Source organism: Erythrolamprus reginae, chromosome 1 (genome assembly GCF_031021105.1).
Source record: "Erythrolamprus reginae isolate rEryReg1 chromosome 1, rEryReg1.hap1, whole genome shotgun sequence".
Classification (NCBI taxonomy): Eukaryota; Metazoa; Chordata; class Lepidosauria; order Squamata; family Dipsadidae; genus Erythrolamprus; species Erythrolamprus reginae.
The window spans coordinates 181,967,043-181,985,362 of NC_091950.1; the positions used below are offsets into that span (position 1 = coordinate 181,967,043).

General features: G+C 39.0%; 1 protein-coding gene across 25 annotated transcripts in view; it reads right to left on the reverse strand.

Annotated features, from left to right (window-relative positions):
- The window catches only part of BAZ2B (bromodomain adjacent to zinc finger domain 2B), a 318,653-nt gene that overhangs the window by 101,760 nt on the left and 198,573 nt on the right, over nt 1-18,320 (reverse strand). For 20 of the 25 annotated variants that reach the window (XM_070731595.1, XM_070731584.1, XM_070731585.1 and 17 more), the window contains 3 exons: nt 16,654-16,842; nt 7,552-7,713; nt 4,207-4,400 (listed from right to left, as the gene is read on the reverse strand). In XM_070731595.1, the coding sequence (XP_070587696.1) occupies nt 4,207-4,400; nt 7,552-7,713; nt 16,654-16,842 (545 nt within the window). The remainder of the gene's footprint in view (nt 1-4,206; nt 4,401-7,551; nt 7,714-16,653; nt 16,843-18,320) is intronic. The other 5 variants (XM_070731603.1, XM_070731601.1, XM_070731604.1 and 2 more) reach the window with 1 other exon arrangement.

Sequence of the window (18,320 nt, forward strand, 5' to 3'; positions counted from 1 at the left end):
TGGAGATTAGGATTGCCCCCACCCTCCTTGCCTTTCGTAAACTTCTTAACACCCACCTCTGCCGTCAGGCATGGGGAAACTGAGATAGCTTCCCCAGGCCTATAGTATTGTTTATGTATGGTATGTTGTGTGCATGTTTTTTAAATTATGGATTTTTAGTTTTTAAATATTAGATTTGTATTGTATATTGTTTTCTATTACTGCTGTGAGCTGCCCCGAGTCTACGGAGAGGGGCGGCATACAAATTTAATTAATAATAATAATAATAATAATAATAATAATAATAATAATAATAATTCCATCTTGTTCTAGTACATCTTCTACTCCCACTTCATGTTCTTCTGCTTTTTCTATTCCAATTCCAAATTCATCCAGTCCATTATAACAGTTGTCAATGTCCTCTTTGCCATCTCCAATTTGTAATCCTATTCCAGTTCCAATTCCAATGTCAATTATTGATCTCATTTCATGGTGGAAACCTTTAATGTCCTCAGAAATCTCCATGCGAAGCTCATCCAACAAGTCTCTTATTTCTCTTAATTCCTCCATCTCCTTCTCCTTTATGTAAGAAATGGCTAATTTTGTCCAGCTGCTTACAAACAGCCTACAAAAAAGCCAACAAGGCACTTTTTTCCAGATAGCACGTTTCATGAAGACCGAGTCTAAATAAACAAAAAATTCCAACTCGGAAAACTTTCTCACGAATACAGTCCTTACCAATAGATGGCAACCATACCATCCTAACAAAAAGATTTCTCCCTCCGGCAGCAATGCTCAACTTTACAGTTAATTTTCCTCACCACAACACCAGCACAAAACTTACATTCCCTTTTCTTTTCCGGATGACTTTCAATTCTTCAAGCAACTCTTTCTAACACGCAGTCTCCCTGGCTAATGGTGGCTAGCCACCTTCGCACCGCTGATGGTGGAGGCTCCAGGTCTGGTCAACCCTGGGGTTTGCCGACCCCAAACAGGGACCAAACCAAGTCCCCTTCTTCCCCTCCCCTCCAGGGAGGTTTGGGCCAATTCAAACTGAATCGGCACCCCCAAACAGCGGGGAACCGGCGTTTCTCCGTGGGAGCGAAAGAGACGCTGCTGCCACCGAGGAATGACCACTCCAAAATTTTCTTTTTTTTAACCCTCTGCATATGCACAAAGCCTTCTGTGCATGCACAGAGAGTGAAAAAGTGCATGCACGAACGGAGCAGAGGTGAAAAAAGTGTGAAGCACATATGCACGCAACCTTTCACTAACGTTCTTAACCATTAAATCACACTGCAATAAAGCTAACAAAACGAAGGCTGCAAAATGTGATATGAAATGCTGGCCAGCTGACAGGCCTGCTGATCTGAATCTGGTATGTTCTAGTTATAATGGGACATACATCAAGGGTACTATATTGGCAAAGATTAATTTGGAAAATAGTATCTTTGTTCAGAGAAACGATTCAATCAGTTGCTCCAGAATATACTGCACATTAAATTTAGGAAATTATGTTCGTACAGAGAGTGGAGATATGCAACAGCCATGTTTTTATATCACCCCACCTACCCATCCAATAATTGCTGTAATATCTACCACATTAGACAATCTGGCAAGAACAAACTATTTCTTCTTACTGAAAAGCACATGCTTTTATATACTGTAATTGCTCTTGTGTGTGCTATTGCACGAAAAGAAAAGAAAAAGTTAGGCATAAAGCCATGATTGAGAGACCAGCTTCCAAATGTGAAAGCTCATAAACACTCCACGCCATACAAACATTAAATACAGACTAGAAACATCTGAATACACATTATTAAATTATAGATGTGGGTGGGAACATACATACAGATTTTTATTACAGCATGGGTAGAATGGCATATCATGCTTGAACAGCAGGTGATAGCTGTGGCCAGGAGGGCCCTTGCCCAGGTATGCCTAGTGTGTACCTAGCTGCCCCCTTTCATGAACAGGAAAGTCCTTCAGAGTGTCACTCATGCCCTAGTTATCTCACAAATGAATTGCTGTAATGCAGTTTACATGGCGATGCCCCTGAGATCAATTTGGAAGCTAGAGTATTGGAAATGCTGGGTATTCCTTATTATGCCCCTATGACTCAACTGCTCCACAAGTGAAAACTGATTACCAACTGATTCCCAAATGTAACTCAGGGTGCTGGTTATCACCTAGAGCAAAAGTGCCAAATTCATGGTCTGTGGCCCAGATGGCTTACTCGCTGGCCACGCCCACACCCAGTTTAGCAAAGGGGGAGGGAAGTCACAATATGTCATGTGACGATGCAAGTTTGACACCCTTGATCTAGAGAGCCCTGCATGGCACAGGGCTTATTTATTTGAGGAATCACCTATCATTAGTTGCTTCTATCTATGAGTCAAAAGCTATTATATTCAGTGTTGTGGTTAGCTCTGGCCCAGCTCCTGCTCCAAGGAATGTGCAGGTGGATGTGGGGGAAACATGCACATGCTGCAGGCCTGTTTTGCTCCCGATGGAATCTGCCGACGAAGCCTCCTCTGACTAAGGAAGAGTGAATGACAGGGAAGAGGGGAGTTTGGCAGACAGCCCAGGAGGAGATCAATCATCTGTATCATCCCTAGATTCTGAACAAGAATTAATGACACATCCACGCATGCACAGAGTGATGCATAGGAGACAACAACTGAAGGATTATTACAAGAGAAAATGAGGCCACCTGTGGTTGGGTGGGGCTGCTGTAATTAGTGCTACAGATAAAAGTGCAGCCTGGTGTTTTAGCCTCATGGCAGTTTATCTGATTCATTGTTTCGTCAAGATCGTGGTTTTTGCTGTTCAGGATTGTGTGTGGACTCTCTGGACTTTAGAATTGGACTCAATTTCCCAGTTGTTGGGTGAGCAACTGGACTGTATTTAACCTGTGCCTTGTGTGTACCAGAAAATCCCTTTGACATTTAAAAATGGAGCTGTTTCTGTTTTTCTGTGTATAAAAATTTTTGGGTTTTCCTTTTTCTGTTTATAAAAACTTTTGGGTTTTCCTTTGGTGTGTGACTTCCTGGACTAATTACCCTGTAATTATGGGCGGTTGAAACACGCCGGCAGAACAATTCAGTAGACTATTTTCAGTATAATACATTCCCAAGTAAGTATATACAGAATTTCATCATTTCTGTTTTTCTCTCCTTCCCACATTGTTTAAGCTTATCTTACTACTCCAATCAGTTACTATATTATTCTATTCTATACTCTACTGCTCAAAAAAATAAATAAAAGGAACACTTAAAGAACAGAATATAATTCCAATTAAATCAAACTTATGTGAAATCAAACTGTCCACTTAGGAAGCAACACAGATTGACAATCAATTTCATTTTGTTGTCAGCACATTCACCTTTGTACAGAACAAAGTATTCAATGAGAATATTTCATTCATTCAGATCTAGGATGTGTTCTTTAAGAGTTCCCTTAATTTTTTGAGCAGTGTATATTATTCCTATGCTATTATAATTTTCCATCATAAAGATACTGCAAAACCAGTTCTGTAATATAGCATCAGTGAAGCTGCAACCCATAAGCTTATCCCTGCCCTACCAGAACAGCCTTTCAGCTTGCAGGCTCTTAAAGCAAGTTATTCCCTACACCAGTGTTTCCCAACCTTGGCAACTTGAAGATATTTGGACTTCAATTCCCAGAATTCCCCAGCCAGCATTCGCTGGCTGGGGAATTCTGGGAATTGAATCCAAATATCTTCAAGTTGCCAAGGTTGGGAAACAGTGCCCTACACAACAGCTACCCATATGCATATTCAGCATTTCTGAAAAGCGAAGTCTTGACTTATACAGAATGGCTTTAGCTATTCCATGTTTTCCATCAATGAATGGTTCTTCTCAACATCAACCTCACCTTCCTGTTTCAAGGAAAATGATGGGATAGTTAAAACTGCTCCTTGGTGAGGTCTAAGAGTACTGTTCATGATACATATTTCAGACCTGATCCTTTTCTAACTTTATGTATCAAAGATATTACAAGCAACAAGTTACCCCCATGAAATATCTCCATCCTAAGAGTGCATGAAACCTCATGACCCCATGGAAATTACCATCAGAGTAGCAAACATACACACTACTTATAGCTCACAAAGGGATGGCGTTTATATATGGATTTTCCCTTACAATTTGAGTGACTACATCTTACGTCAAAATTTATCCTGGGTTTTTTTGTCATTGTTTATACCTTGTCTTTAATCTTCACAGCTCTTGCATCCAGAACCTGGTTTTTATTTTGTTCCTGGTTACATTTGCGGCTTCCTCCTACTGAGGTTATAACTTTTGCCTGTCCTGTAGAACTTGCAGTGGTGGTAGATAACACAGAGGTGTTGATGCCTGATACTGAAGTGGTACTATTTCCATTTACAGATCCATTAACACCTAGAAAAACAAACAAAAAATGTAAATAAAAATAACAAAACAATAACAATAACAATAGATTATTATAATAATAGATTATAGATTATTTTATAGATTAGATAAATAAAAATTATTATTATTGTTAATTTTAAAAATGCTGATGATAAGTTTGCATTTAATATTTTTCTATTTAATCCAAAAAATTAAAACAGTAACTATCAGCATTAAAAATGCAGTCAGATTTGAAAGTTGAGGTCTCTAGTGATAGAAAGTCCACAAATTTCAACAAAGTGAACCTTAAGTTAACATTTGATCTATTCTGGTATATCATTCAAATTTAGTTCTGTTTAGAATCTTGTGGTAGCTAGTAGAGAAGCAAACATTTTTATATAAACTGGCATGGATCCATTTAATAAAGTGGATTATGGTCAACCAAAGCTTATGTAATAACAAATTATCAATTATTTAACAATATCACAAGACTTTGTGTTGTATTTTCTGCAAAATATTAACGTAACTTCCCATCTTGGTAGTAGTTAAACATACTGTATATAGGTTTCTTTTCCAATATTACCTCTATCGGCACATCATGATCAATGCGAGCTCCAATACTGCAATACAGGTAGACCCTCAACTTACAACCCCAACTGAGCCCAAAATTTACGTTGCTAAATGAGAAATTTGTTAAGTGAGGTTTTATTTATTTATTTATTAGATTTCTATGCCGCCCTTCTCGAGGCGACTCAGGGCGCTGTACAACCCCATTTTTTACCCCATTTTATGACTTTTATTGATGCATTCGATCTATTGAAGTAAATAACTGCAGTTGTTAAATTAGTATCATGATTGTTAAGTGAATCTGGTTTCCCCACTTTGACTTTGCTTTTCAGGAGGTCATAAAATGGCAATAGCATTTAGACTCATATACCACTTCATAGTGCTTTTACAGCCCTCTCTAAGCGATTTACAGAATCAGCATATTGCTCCCAACACTCTGGGTCCTCATTTTACCCACCTCGGAAGGATGGAAGGCTGAGTCAACCTTGAGCCAGTGGTGAGATTTGAACTGCTGAACTGCAGCTAGCAGTTAGCTGCACTCTAACCCCTGCGCCACCCTGGCTCTTAAAAGGGGATCACATGATCCCAGTACACTGCAACAGTCATATATGTGAGTCAGTTGTCAAGCATCTGAATGTAAATGACATAACCATAGGGATGCTGTGAAAATATGTCATAACTCACTTTTTTTCAATGTCGTTTTAACTTTGAACGATCACTAAGTGAACTGTTGTAAGTAAAGGACTATCTGTATTTAATTTAGCACAATCTATATATTGATTCCAAGTACCTATACCATACCATCTAATGTGAGCCAAAATACAGCTAGTGCAAGGACTAGCAAGCAGGTGGTTGAGGTTAATGATGGTGCATTTAGTGTTGGGATTTTGAATACTAATTATTGTACTGTATATGCAAAATGGAAAAAAAGGAAAGTTCTCTTCAAGGAAATTTCAAACAAGAGCTTTATTTTGAAAAAACTATAGCATGGTTATATATGATAGCAGGTACACTTTGGGTATGCATTTGTTTTCCAGCTTGTCCTGTGTTTATCTGATGATTTAGTTTAAATACAGTAATACCTCGTCTTACGAACTTAATTGGTTCCGGAAGGTGGTTCGTAAGGCGAAAAGTTCGTAAGACGAAACAATGTTTCCCATAGGAAACAATGTAAAAGCGATTAATGCGTGCAAGGGGGGGGGAAATCACAAAATGGCGCTCCGCTGGGCGCCGCAGCCTGGCTGTCACCTTTTAAAACAGCCAGGGGGCTTCTCGACGTTCTCCCGAATCCGAACCTGGAAGTTTGGCAAAAGTTTGGGTTCCGGAGGCCGCCGAGAAGCGCCCGGCTGTTTCAGAAGGTTACAGCCGGGCAGCAGTGCCCGACGGAGCACCGTTTTTGTGATCACCGTTTTCCCGATCTGGAGGCTGAAACGGAGGTGGGAATCCCAATAGGGAATTCCATGGGCGGAGCTTTGATGTCACGAAGACGTCCTTCCTGGAGGCCACGTTTTGGGTTCGGGTTTGGGAGAACGCCGAGAAGCCCCCCGACTGTTTTAAAAGGTGACAGCCGGGCGGCGGCGCCCAGCGGAGTGCCATTTTGCGATCTGCGGTGGGTTCGTAAGCCGGAAAAAGTTCGTAAGAAGAGGCAAAATATTTCCGAACCCCGGGTTCGTATCTCGAGATGTTCGTATCATGAGGGGTTCATATCACGAGGTACCACTGTATTTATAAGATCTATTTATCTAGATTCTAGAAGATATAGGAATGATGTTTAGATATTTTTTGTTTTTATTTTGCATTCTATTATTAATCTGTGACTTTGATAAAAAAATAAAATTTCAGCATATACTGTACTTTGAGTCTTTTAATGTTATATTCCTTAATAAGCAGAGCCAATTACCTATTTCCATTGAATGAGAACCAATTACTCTATTTTCCATATAAATATCACTTTGAAAATCACAAATTCAAATAAAATGACTGTGCTAGACAAGAATAATTGTAGACATTAATTCATAAGTATATAATTTTTTTAATGTGAAAAGGACAGATTACCGCCTCTCAGAAAGGAAGAAGAAAACCCTTCCTACTTTTTCAGTTTCTCTGTTCTTCTCTGAGCTGAAATGACAGTCCATGTCCTGCTATACTGTTTCTTTTGTAAGGATTCACAGATTCACTTTATAACACCTCACCTATTAAAATACCCAGGAAACATTGAAACAGTATTTTTTAGGTACAACTACTGCTATCAGATCAGCGCCCAGTAGAGTTTCTTTGAACATGGCAAAATGTTTGTTGTACTGTATGCAAAATTAAGCAGATTATAATTAACCACTAATTATAATATATTATATTGTCTGCTTTTATTTTGTTTTTAATGCTTTTATTTTTAATGCTGGTCTGTGACCGTAATGAAAACTATGATTATTTCTAAGATTTATTCAAACTCAGAATATTAAAAATTCCATTTATTGTAGGTCTATGCACACACATTTGAGCTGAATTGGAAATCCAGGTGGAATATAAAATATCTCTATATTTTTATGCATGCACACACATTCACCTCTTCCAATCCCAGAGAGAAAGCTGTGGCCATGTCTCATTCGCAGCTTACCTTTCTCCAAACTTCCTCGTGTACTTTTTCCTGGGGTCCTTGTGTGGAATGCAGTAGAGTCATGATTTTGGGCAGGAGGGGCAAACAGAGGAGAGATTCCAAGTAGTGGTGGGAAAAATGTAGTGCCAGTACGGGAATGCACATCTGCATTCCGCCACCATTCTGCATATTCCATGCAAAAAGAAAAAAGAAAAAAAAAGTCACATTATTTATTGCATTTTGTGTGTTGTTGTGATTATATACTCATATACAGATCTCGAACATGGTACAAGTTAAGTATCAAACTCCTGCACTTAAAATTTATGAGGTTATACCTTTCTTTAGTGTTTTGAAATTTTAATATGCCCCTTTAATTTTCCTAACCTTAACACTGTAATCTTTACATTTAATTTGCACGTATCTTTCATCAATCAAATATGTATGTCTACCACTCAAAAGTACTTTACATCTGAAGCTCAACGTTTTGCAAATAAAACATAAAAAAAGATGTACCGGTAATGATTACAATTATGTGCAACATCTACTAAATTGTGAACAAAGCAAAATGAAAAAGAATTAGCAACAAGATTGGTCTCAACGTGCAAGAGGCAGAAATCATTGACTGCAGGCTACATCTCAAGGAGATTTATGTAGGAATTGATATCTGAAGGGTGTAGCCAACTTTTTAAAAAAGTGCTGTAGGGAGAGTATGAGTAGCTATTTAGGTTTTGTTTCAAGGGCTACAAGATATTGGAATTATATTGATAAGCAACTGCCATATCTGTGCTTAGGTAGTCTGAGAAACTATGCAACATGTTGGTGGGCAGCGATTCAAACTGAAGTGATAGAGTTGTAATGATCACAACTGAACACAAGTAAATACAATTTCAATTTATACTGAAAGAATATACAATCTATACTCTTGTTTGTTTGTTTGTTTGTTTGTTTGTTTGTTTGTTTGTTTATAGGACTTATATGCCGCCCCTGTCCGTGGACTTGGGGCGGCTCACAACATTTCGATAAAAAGATACAATATAAAACATTTCTAAGCCAATTAATAGAATCATTACTTTAAAAATTATCTTCAAACTCGTCATTTAAAAACAAACAATCACATGCATACTGTCACATTCAAAACATTACTGGGCAGAGGCTAGGGTCTAGTGACCCCAAGCCTGCCAACATAAGTGCGTTTTCAAGTTCTTACGAAAGACAAAGAGGGTGCAAATGTCTGGGGGGAGTTGATTCCAGCGGGCCGGGCCCCACACAGAGAAGGCTCTTCCCCTAGGATCCGCCAAATGGCATTGTTTAGTTGATGGGACCTGAAGAAAGCCAACTCTGTGGTACCTGACCGGGCACTGGGATTCGTGCGACAGAAGGCAGTCCCGCAGGTAATCTGGTCTTCATTAAAACTCTTGTTTTAATGAAGTAAAAACTGATACTGTAGCCCCCCAGCTGATTGTCTTTTTTTCTTGACATTACTATATTTTGCAAGTATAAATTGAGGATTTGAACAAACCAGGGAGATTGAGCTAGGATGGGACTATGAGTGTCAATGCTTTAGAGATACTTTCCACACTTATTGATACTTTCCACCCTTATAGGTCTTACCAGCCACCTGCAGACACATCGCGTACAGCCCACAACCCATTAGATGTCAAGGTCCTCTTCGAACACGATGGACGAACATCAATACTTCCCACCCTTAAAAAGATGGCAGTGAAATTCCTTTTGAAAAAGAATCAAGCTCTGATACTTTGACCAAATGACATTAATGCTCAATGTCCCATTTTATAGTTCTGAATATTGAAGAAAGCACTTCCACTTATCATAGCAGAAGGACTGGCAAGGCTCCCTGCTTCAAAGCAGGGAGAACCATATTATTCAGAGTAAGGATACACTCTGGACCACGTAAAACAGATGGCGTTTTAGACCAGATTATTTATTCCCCTGTGTAAAGTTGGGTTTATTACTCTTCACATGCCTTATGTGGATAATAGAATTTGTCCCTTAGAGATGAAACAAAACTGCACAATAGTATAATCTTTGCTACATATGGCAAGAGTAGCCACTGATTAAATCAATAACATGGGATGGCTCTCAGATGAGGTGAGCTGGTTCTTTTGCTCCTGCTACCAACTAATAAGCTAATCAGTACTGCCAAAGCCAAATCACAACCCACTGATTAAACCAGAAGAACTTTTCAGAACAGCAAAATTATCTTATGAAATGTGAGGACAGCCCACTCCCTGGATTCCACTTGCTATGTTTTACATGCAAATGATCAGAAGATAATTTCTGCATCTTAACGAAAGTTGACAAACACTACTTAACTGTTGAATCCTAAAGCCAAATATAAAGATCTATGATACTAGTGTTGAGGTCTTCATCATGGCATAAAACAGATCTTTCATGGGTTTGATCAGTTCTATAAATGTAGTGTGCAATTTTTTCCCCTCCCTCTCCCCAGTGTTACAAACCATATGGGGATAAACTATATAATGAGTCTGCCTACACACCACCATTTTTAAACCTCCTTCTTGGCTTTGGAATAAATGGCACAAATTGCCTGATATGGAACAAAGAATTAAACACCACTGTAATCCTAGAATAGTAGCTTAGAAAATAATTCTTTTCTTTTGTTCCCCAGTAACAAAAGGCAGCAATAAAGAGCGTGTTTGCATTTTTAAAAAGAGTTAGCAGAATAAGAAAATGGTTATCGCTTAATACTATAACAGGATAAATGCATTCTAAAAATCTAAAGAAAATCATAAGAGTTGATATTAGGCAACCTATAATAAGCAAGTGTGAAAATCATACTGCTCAAACTGACATAAGTTACAAAATATTGAAATGTATAAACACCATTATGAGGGGGTTTTTTTCTGGAAAGAGAAAAACACCATAAATAAAACTATAGCTTGAATTGCCTTTCTGGCTGTCAAGTGGTTTTTCTAAAACCACAGTAGCTTCTGATAAAGTTGATTACAGAAAATGAAAATAATGAAAAGCAAAGCATTCTAAGTCATTTGTCTTCTCATCGTGCTATTCAGTGGAGTTCATTAACATGTCTTGAACTCAGAATTTGGATCAAGCTTGCAGAGTGAATGGGAGACCTATTAAAATTATGCAAACACTCAGGTTGCTTTGAAGAATATGGGAGTGAAGCCGCAATATGTCCCAATGCCGGAGAAACAATGGGAGAAAAGAAAAAATACATAGATACAGTGATACCTTGTCTTACAAACTTAATTGGTTCCGGGATGAGGTTCTTAAGATGAAAAGTTTGTAAGACGAAACAATGTTTCCCTTAGGAATCAATGGAAAAGCGATTAATGCGTGCAAGCCCAAAATTCACCCCTTTTGCCAGCCGAAGCACCCGTTTTTGCGCTGCTGGGATTCCCCTGAGGTTCCCCTCCATAGGAAACTCCACGTCCGGACTTCTGTGTTTTTGCTATGCTGCAGGGGAATCCCAGCAGGGGAATCCCAGCATCTCCCAGCAGCGCCAAAAATGGGTGCTTCTCTGGCAATGGAAGTCCGGAGGTGGGGTTTCCCAGTGAAGGGAGCATCCGTGAAATCGCAGCATTGCAAAAACACCGAAGTCCTCGAAATCCCACCTCCGGACCTCTGTTTTTGCTATGCTGCAATTTCACTGAGGCTTCCCTCACTGGAAAACCCCCTCCGGACTTCCGTTGCCAGCGAAGCACCCATTTTTGCGCTGCTGGGATTCCCCTGCTGGGATTCCCCTTCAGCATCACAAAAACACAGAAGTCCTGCTGGGATTCCCCTGCAGCAGTGCAAAAACAGGTGCTTCGCTGGCAACGAAACTCCGGAGGCAGGGCATCCCAGTGGCGGTGGTGGGTTTGTAAGCTGAAAATAGTTTGTAAGAAGAAGCAAAAAAATCTTAAACCCCAGGTTTGTATTTCGAAAAGTTTGTATGATGAGGCGTTTGTAAGATGAGGTATCACTGTATTTTAACAACCTAGGAAAAAAAGTGTTTTATGTGTCCTCAATGTTCCAAAACATGATTCTTGACAAATGTATCTTTATCTTTTTTGTACGCTGAGAGCATATGCACCAAGACAAATTCCTTGTGTGTCCAATCACACTTGGCCAATAAAATTCTATTCTATTCTATTTTAAAAGGATCTACATAGTCTTCATCTCTCTCACTTCACACGGTTAAGGAAAATACAGAAAGCACTAAAACTACATTGAGAATTGAGGCGGATAACGACATTATCTCATTCTCTTGCCATCACCTATGCTTTCCAGAAGGAAAAGGAGAAAAACAGGAGAAGCTATTGCTTAAAAAAATAAAAGACTTAGGCAAATGTATAGATCAGTGATGGTGAACCTATGGCACGTGAAGCCATATCTGACGGCACGCGAAGCATTGCCGTACGTCAGTTCCAGGGAGCATCCGTGCGCTGGCCAGCTATTTTCAGCCTTCTATTCGGCTGTTTTCGCTCTCCCCAGGGGTCCAAAAAGTCTCCCTAACCCTGGGGATGGCGAAAAACAGTCCAATGGGCCAGCCTGAAGTTTGTTTCTGAACTTCCAGTTGGTCCGTTGGGCCATTTTTCACCATCCCCAGGCTTAAGGAGGTATTCCTGACTCCTGGGGAGAGTGAAAACAGCCCAATGGGCCTACTGGAAGTCCGGAGGCATCAGTGATGTCTGTGCACATGCGTGGTGAGGGGGGAAGCATGGGGGTGGAGCACACACATGGGGGTGAGAGCAATGCATTATTGCGCATGCACATACTCTTTTGGCACCCGAGCCAAAAAAGGTTCACCATCACTGGTATAGGGGATGTCACTCAAAATTTTGATGTAATCCTGCTTTAAAGTCATTTCCCTCTCCTGCTGTTCTGCAGGAGGGCTTCCTAAGGTGCACTACATCAAGTTCATCAATGAGCTAAGGCAGAAATTTTGCCAACAACAAGCAATCTGCCCATCCTTATGCCACTATGAAGCTAGAATCCAGCCACCTTAGGTAAGTGCATGGAATTAATTTGCACCTCATTTATATCAATGCTTTTGAACATAAATTTCAAACCATTTGTCACACATCATGAAAGAAGGGCTGGTGTTTTTTTTATTAAAAAAAGCTTTACAAAGAAGAGAGGGTTTATGGTAATGAAATACCTGAAGATTAGGTAGAAAACTGGCTTTGTGACTAACATCGTTATTTTGAAAGCTCAAGCATGTCAATAAATTAAAGAAAAAAAGGGAATGTCAAATGTCACATGAAATAACTCATTTATATGGTTTAAAAGTATAAATGAATACATAAAGAAGATAGAGACTTGAGTTGGACCTATCATTCAGCAGAGCAAGAAATCTGAGTTAGAAACATAGAAACATAGAAGTCTGACAGCAGAAAACGACCTTATGGTTCATCTAGTCTGCACTTATACTATTTTCTGTATTCTATCTTAGGATGGATATATGTTTATCCCAGGCATGTTTAAATTCAGTTACTGTGGATTTATCCACCACGTCTGCTGGAAATTTGTTCCAAGGATCCACTACTCTTTCTGTAAAATAATAATTTCTCATGTTGCTTTTGATCTTTCCCCCAACTAACTTCAAATTGTGTCCCCTTGTTCTTGTGTTCACTTTCCTATTAAAAACACTTCCCTCCTGGACCTTATTTAACCCTTTAACATATTTAAATGTTTCGATCATGTCCCCCCTTTCCCTTCTGTCCTCCAGACTATACAGATTGAGTTCATTAAGTCTTTCCTGATACGTTTTATGCTTAAGACCTTCCACCATTCTTGTAGCCCGTCTTTGGACCCGTTCAATTTTGTCAATATCTTTTTGTAGGTGAGGTCTCCAGAACTGAACACAGTATTCCAAATGTGGTCTCACCAGCACTCTATATAGCGGGATCATAATCTCCCTCTTCCTACTTGTTATACCTCTAGCTATGCAGCCAAGCATCCTACTTGCTTTCCCTACCGCCTGACTGCACTCTTCACCCATTTTGAGACTGTCAGAAATCACTACCCCAAAATCCTTTTCTTCTGAAGTTTTTACTAACACAGAACTGCCAATACAATACTCAGATTGAGGATTCCTTTTCCCTAAGTGCATTATTTTACAGCCATTTACAATGATAATTTCCTCACTACAGCAGCATCTTGTGATCGCGGAACACAAGATGCTTTATGTTTTAAGGAATCCACACTTTCACTCTGTTTATTCCAATATGATGTCTTTCCACTTACATCAAAATTCTCAAACTGTTTCTGCACCAAAGGCATCAGAATTTGATATTCAACCTACTTGTGGTGCTGCTTGTCATACGCAACAAAAGCACATATTGACTCTCAATGAGAAGTTATGACTTGCCAAGAGCCACGAAACTGTTAGTAGATAAGATGCCACAATGGTCTACCTAAGATGTAGATGAAGATCCAATCTACTCTGGAGAGAGTGCCAAACTAAATTAGACAAGCACATGGAGATCATATAATATAATAGGTGGTGGCTGGTCTACTTTCACACCCTCACCCAGCCATTGTGACTGCTTCTAGGAATAAAGTGGGGATTCCTTTGGGTCTATGAAAATTTGCCATGGCTAACTCGCCATGGCCAACTCACTACAGCTATTCGCCCATGGCCAACTTGCTGCAGGACAGTTGCCACAGCCATCTTACCATGGGGCAACTCCCTGCAGGACAAGAGTTACACTAGTACCAAAGAAATAGTGGAACAGAATCATTAAAGAAAGGATGAAAAAGGAGGCACAGAATGAAATGTGAATGGCAAAAATTAGAATAAATTTTATTTATTTAAAACATTTTAAACAGAAATATTTAATTTTCCCGTAGCAAATTGGCCATGGGGCATTGGACATAGCAGGTTGGCTGTGACAACTTGTCACATTCTCATTCCTTTTACTTTCTGCTATTGGTATCTTATGATTATATTACTTTGTTGTTTGTATGTCCACTGAGAGCTTAAGCACTGGAGACAAAAATTCCCTTTGTGACCAATTATACTTGGCCAATAAAAAAATATTCCAATGTTCTAATTCTTTACCAAAATCCACTCAAAAATGCCTTTCATGTGGTAATGTATGTATCTTAATATATTAAGGTAACATAAACAATGGAAATTGTTTTGAAGTCTTGAGAAAATGGGGTAAGGCCACCTTTTCCCATTTGTCTTAGCAGTAGTAGATTGAGGAAGCGATCTCTGCATGGCCACCCAGCCGCCCTGGCGCTATGCCGTCCTATTTAGGCACCTTTTGAAGCTGCACACATGCGGTTCAAGCTGTGCACGTGAGCAAAGTGCATGTGCGGAAGGCCATACACATGTGCGGAAGGCTTTGCTAACCGATAGTGAAAATAAGTTTCTCTGGAAATGATGCATTTTTTTAAAGCACACATATCACTTAGAGATATTCTTACATGCCACTTTCAACCCATAAGCCACAGATTTTCTATTCATGACCTTGAATGTATCTTGAGCTGATACTATACTGACAGATAGAAAAGAAACACCCTAAATTATTTTTTATTCTGGTCAACAACAGAATGTGCTTTATAGCTCATTTCTATATAGTTAAATAATGCATTAAATATGTACCATAAATTACCCTTCATATTTTAATTTAAGCTAGAGTGTAAAAATTCAGAAGTGTTAAACATTATGTCCCACTTGATTTGCAAACTACACTCTTAAAACTAAGTCATGCCTGGCTCAAGGTTGACTCAGCCTTCCATCCTTTCGAGGTGGGTAAAATGAGGGCCCAGATTGTGGGGGCAATATTCTGGCTCTGTTAAATAGTGCTATTGCTAACATGTTGTAAGCCACCCTGAGTCTAAGGAGAAGAGTGGCATAAAAATCAAATGAATAAATAAAATAAATAATTAAATTTATTATAAATATATAAATATACATATACATATGTATATTAGAAATGGGTTACTCCAAAAAATACAAATAAAACTTAGTTTTGCAGTCATGTAGTCGCATGCTGTGCTAAAATTCTGACAGATGAGTAGGACTTTTATAATAAATCTTATGTTTACTAAAATATCATTGAATTCAATGGAATTTACTTAGTCCAGAACAAGTGTGCACAAAACTGCAGACTTTTTTCCCTTTCCTTTTTTAAAAATAAGATTCTCAGTCTCTTAATTATAATCTGAAAGATCCAAATATGTCCACCTTTGAAAGCCCTAAATTAAAGCTGTGCCATCATAATAACCAATTATAATAATGCAGTAGAATTTATTCCCAACCAAGCAGGGTAAAATTGCACACCCATAGTGCAAGCTTGCACATGCTTACTCAGAAAAAGAAATAGGTTTCCAACGTGATTTATTTTGTGATGTGTACATAGGATTGTAGCCTTACAAAATAATCGTACATCATACAGTTTCTGGAAAATACGTATTTTAAGACTTAAATAACCAGATCCTTTTTTCCAAATAAAGCGTCCAACTCAATTCATTTTCAGCTAGAACTGCCAGAATTTGATTCTCAGCACTTAAAGCCTGATCAGATATTTTTCATTCCATAAAAGTTCAGATAGATTTGAGCTAGAAATATGTAAGCCAAATGTATGGAAAGGTCTTTTGTAAACAACAGGAAACTTACTTGTGTTCAGTTTCTTAAAAACATGCCTAGATATGTCTGATTTAGGATATTGACAATATTTTCAGATTAGTGCTAAAGCAAATCATAACTCACCTAGATATTTTTTGTTACAAGTAGATTAGAAACATAAATAAATAAACAAGGGACGGGAACATGAGTAGAATAAAGCAAAAACAACCTAGAACCAGCCAGCATGCATTACTATTCTTTTTGTAACCATGCAATGCAACTGCCTCAACTGTTATTTACTCACGAGTAAGCCTCCCTGAGATCAAAGGGATATTATCAGATCAATGTACAGTATATAATAGTATACAGGAATAGGGATATTCCTGATGTGGTAGAATCTGGATCTTACTGGGATAAGAAAAGGTGACCTTTTATCTTTAGTATGCAAAATATAAAATCCATGGCCCTTTACTTCGAAAGAACCTTTGTGGCTGCATCTTCAAGCATTTTCTTTTTAAATGGAAGATATTTTTTTTTGAACACATAGACTTGTTTACCTGGAAAAGTTGTTAGCTGGGGGTGCGCTGCTAAGGCTATGGGTGTACCAAGTGACCCCAAGCCACCAAATTCTGTATGCCCTGAGCTGGCTGTATGTAGACCAAAGACTGGGTGGCTGACCATTGGAAAGGCACTCGACACTGTGGACAGGTTACACGGTTGATCCCCAGCTGTTCTGAATAAATGTCCTGAAGGGGGGAAAAAAGCAACACTTGAAAAGGTCCCAGAAAAACACACGTTCCTCTTGAGATATTTCTGGCTTTGGGGTTTTTGAATCTGGGTTCTTCTATAGATTTCAGCAAAATCGGCAGCCATCAGTTCAAGCCACTGGAATAAAGCTGGCATTATAAGGCTGCTAAGTTCTATGAAAAGGGATTCTGAAACTAAATGTGAATTCTAAAGCAAGTTAATTTTCAATTCAGACTACCAGATCAGAACTACAAAACTCTAGACCACCGTTGTCTCAAAAAATACAAACTTGCTCTGGTTTTTAAAGTACAGTATTCTTATATTCCCTCTTGCTAATGTGTAAAGCAAGTTTAAAACACCTTAATGTTGATTCAAATGTAATCCATAATGGTAAACGTATTGCATTGATAAGCGTAATAAGTGTTACAAAGGAAAGTTACAAAGAATGATTACAGGAATCGGGTACGTGTAGACGAGTGGTGGCGAACCTATGGCACAGGTGCCAAAGGAGGCACGTGGAGCAATATCTGCTGGCATGCGAGCCATTGCCCTAGCTCAGCTCATGTGTGCGCTGGCCAGCTGATTTTTGGCTCCCACAGAGGTTTTCGGAGGGTGTTTTTGGCTTCCAGAGAGCCTCTGGGGGGACAGGACAGGGAAGCCTTTGGAGCCTGGGGAGGATGAAACACAAGCCTACTGGGACCACCAAGTTGGAAAACAGGCCGTTTTCAGTGTCCAGAGGGCCTCCGGGGGTGGGGGAGCTGTTTTCACCCTCCCCAGGGATTGAATTATGGATGTGGGCACTTGCGCATTCATGATAGCGCGCACACACACTCTTTCAGCACCCGAGGAAAAAAAGGTTTGCCATCACTGGTGCAGACTAATTAAAATAAAAACCAGGGGAGCCAAGGTAGCAGTGTTCCAATATTTGAGGGCCTGCCATAAGGAAGAGGGTGGTCAACCTATTCTCCAAAGCACCTGAAGGCAGGACAAGAAGCAATGGACGTAAACTAACCAAGGAGAGCAGCAAGCTAAAACTAAGGAGAAATTTCCTAATGGTGAGAACAAACAAACAATGGAACAACTTGCCTTCAGAAGTTGTAGGTGCTTCATCACTGGAGACTTTCAAAAAGATACTAGACAATCATTTATCAGAAAGGTAGAGTTCAGAATAATATACAGACTTGTTGTGCACTCGCCCATATTTTATTATGTGGTTTTTTTTACATTGATGTATTGTTTTCTTTTTTTTCTTTTCTTTTTAGTATTGTCCTTATATTTAAAAAAATAAAAAAATAAAGGTAGAGTGCTGTACTGTATTAATAAATAGATAGATAGATAAATAAATAAATAAATAAAATGGTATAGGGTCTCGTGCAAGGGTTGTGACTAGAAGACCTCCAAGGTCCCTTCCACTTTATTGTTCTATGTCTATGTAATGTTTCTTCCACTAATAGGAAAGTTTTTTGGAAAGATACTG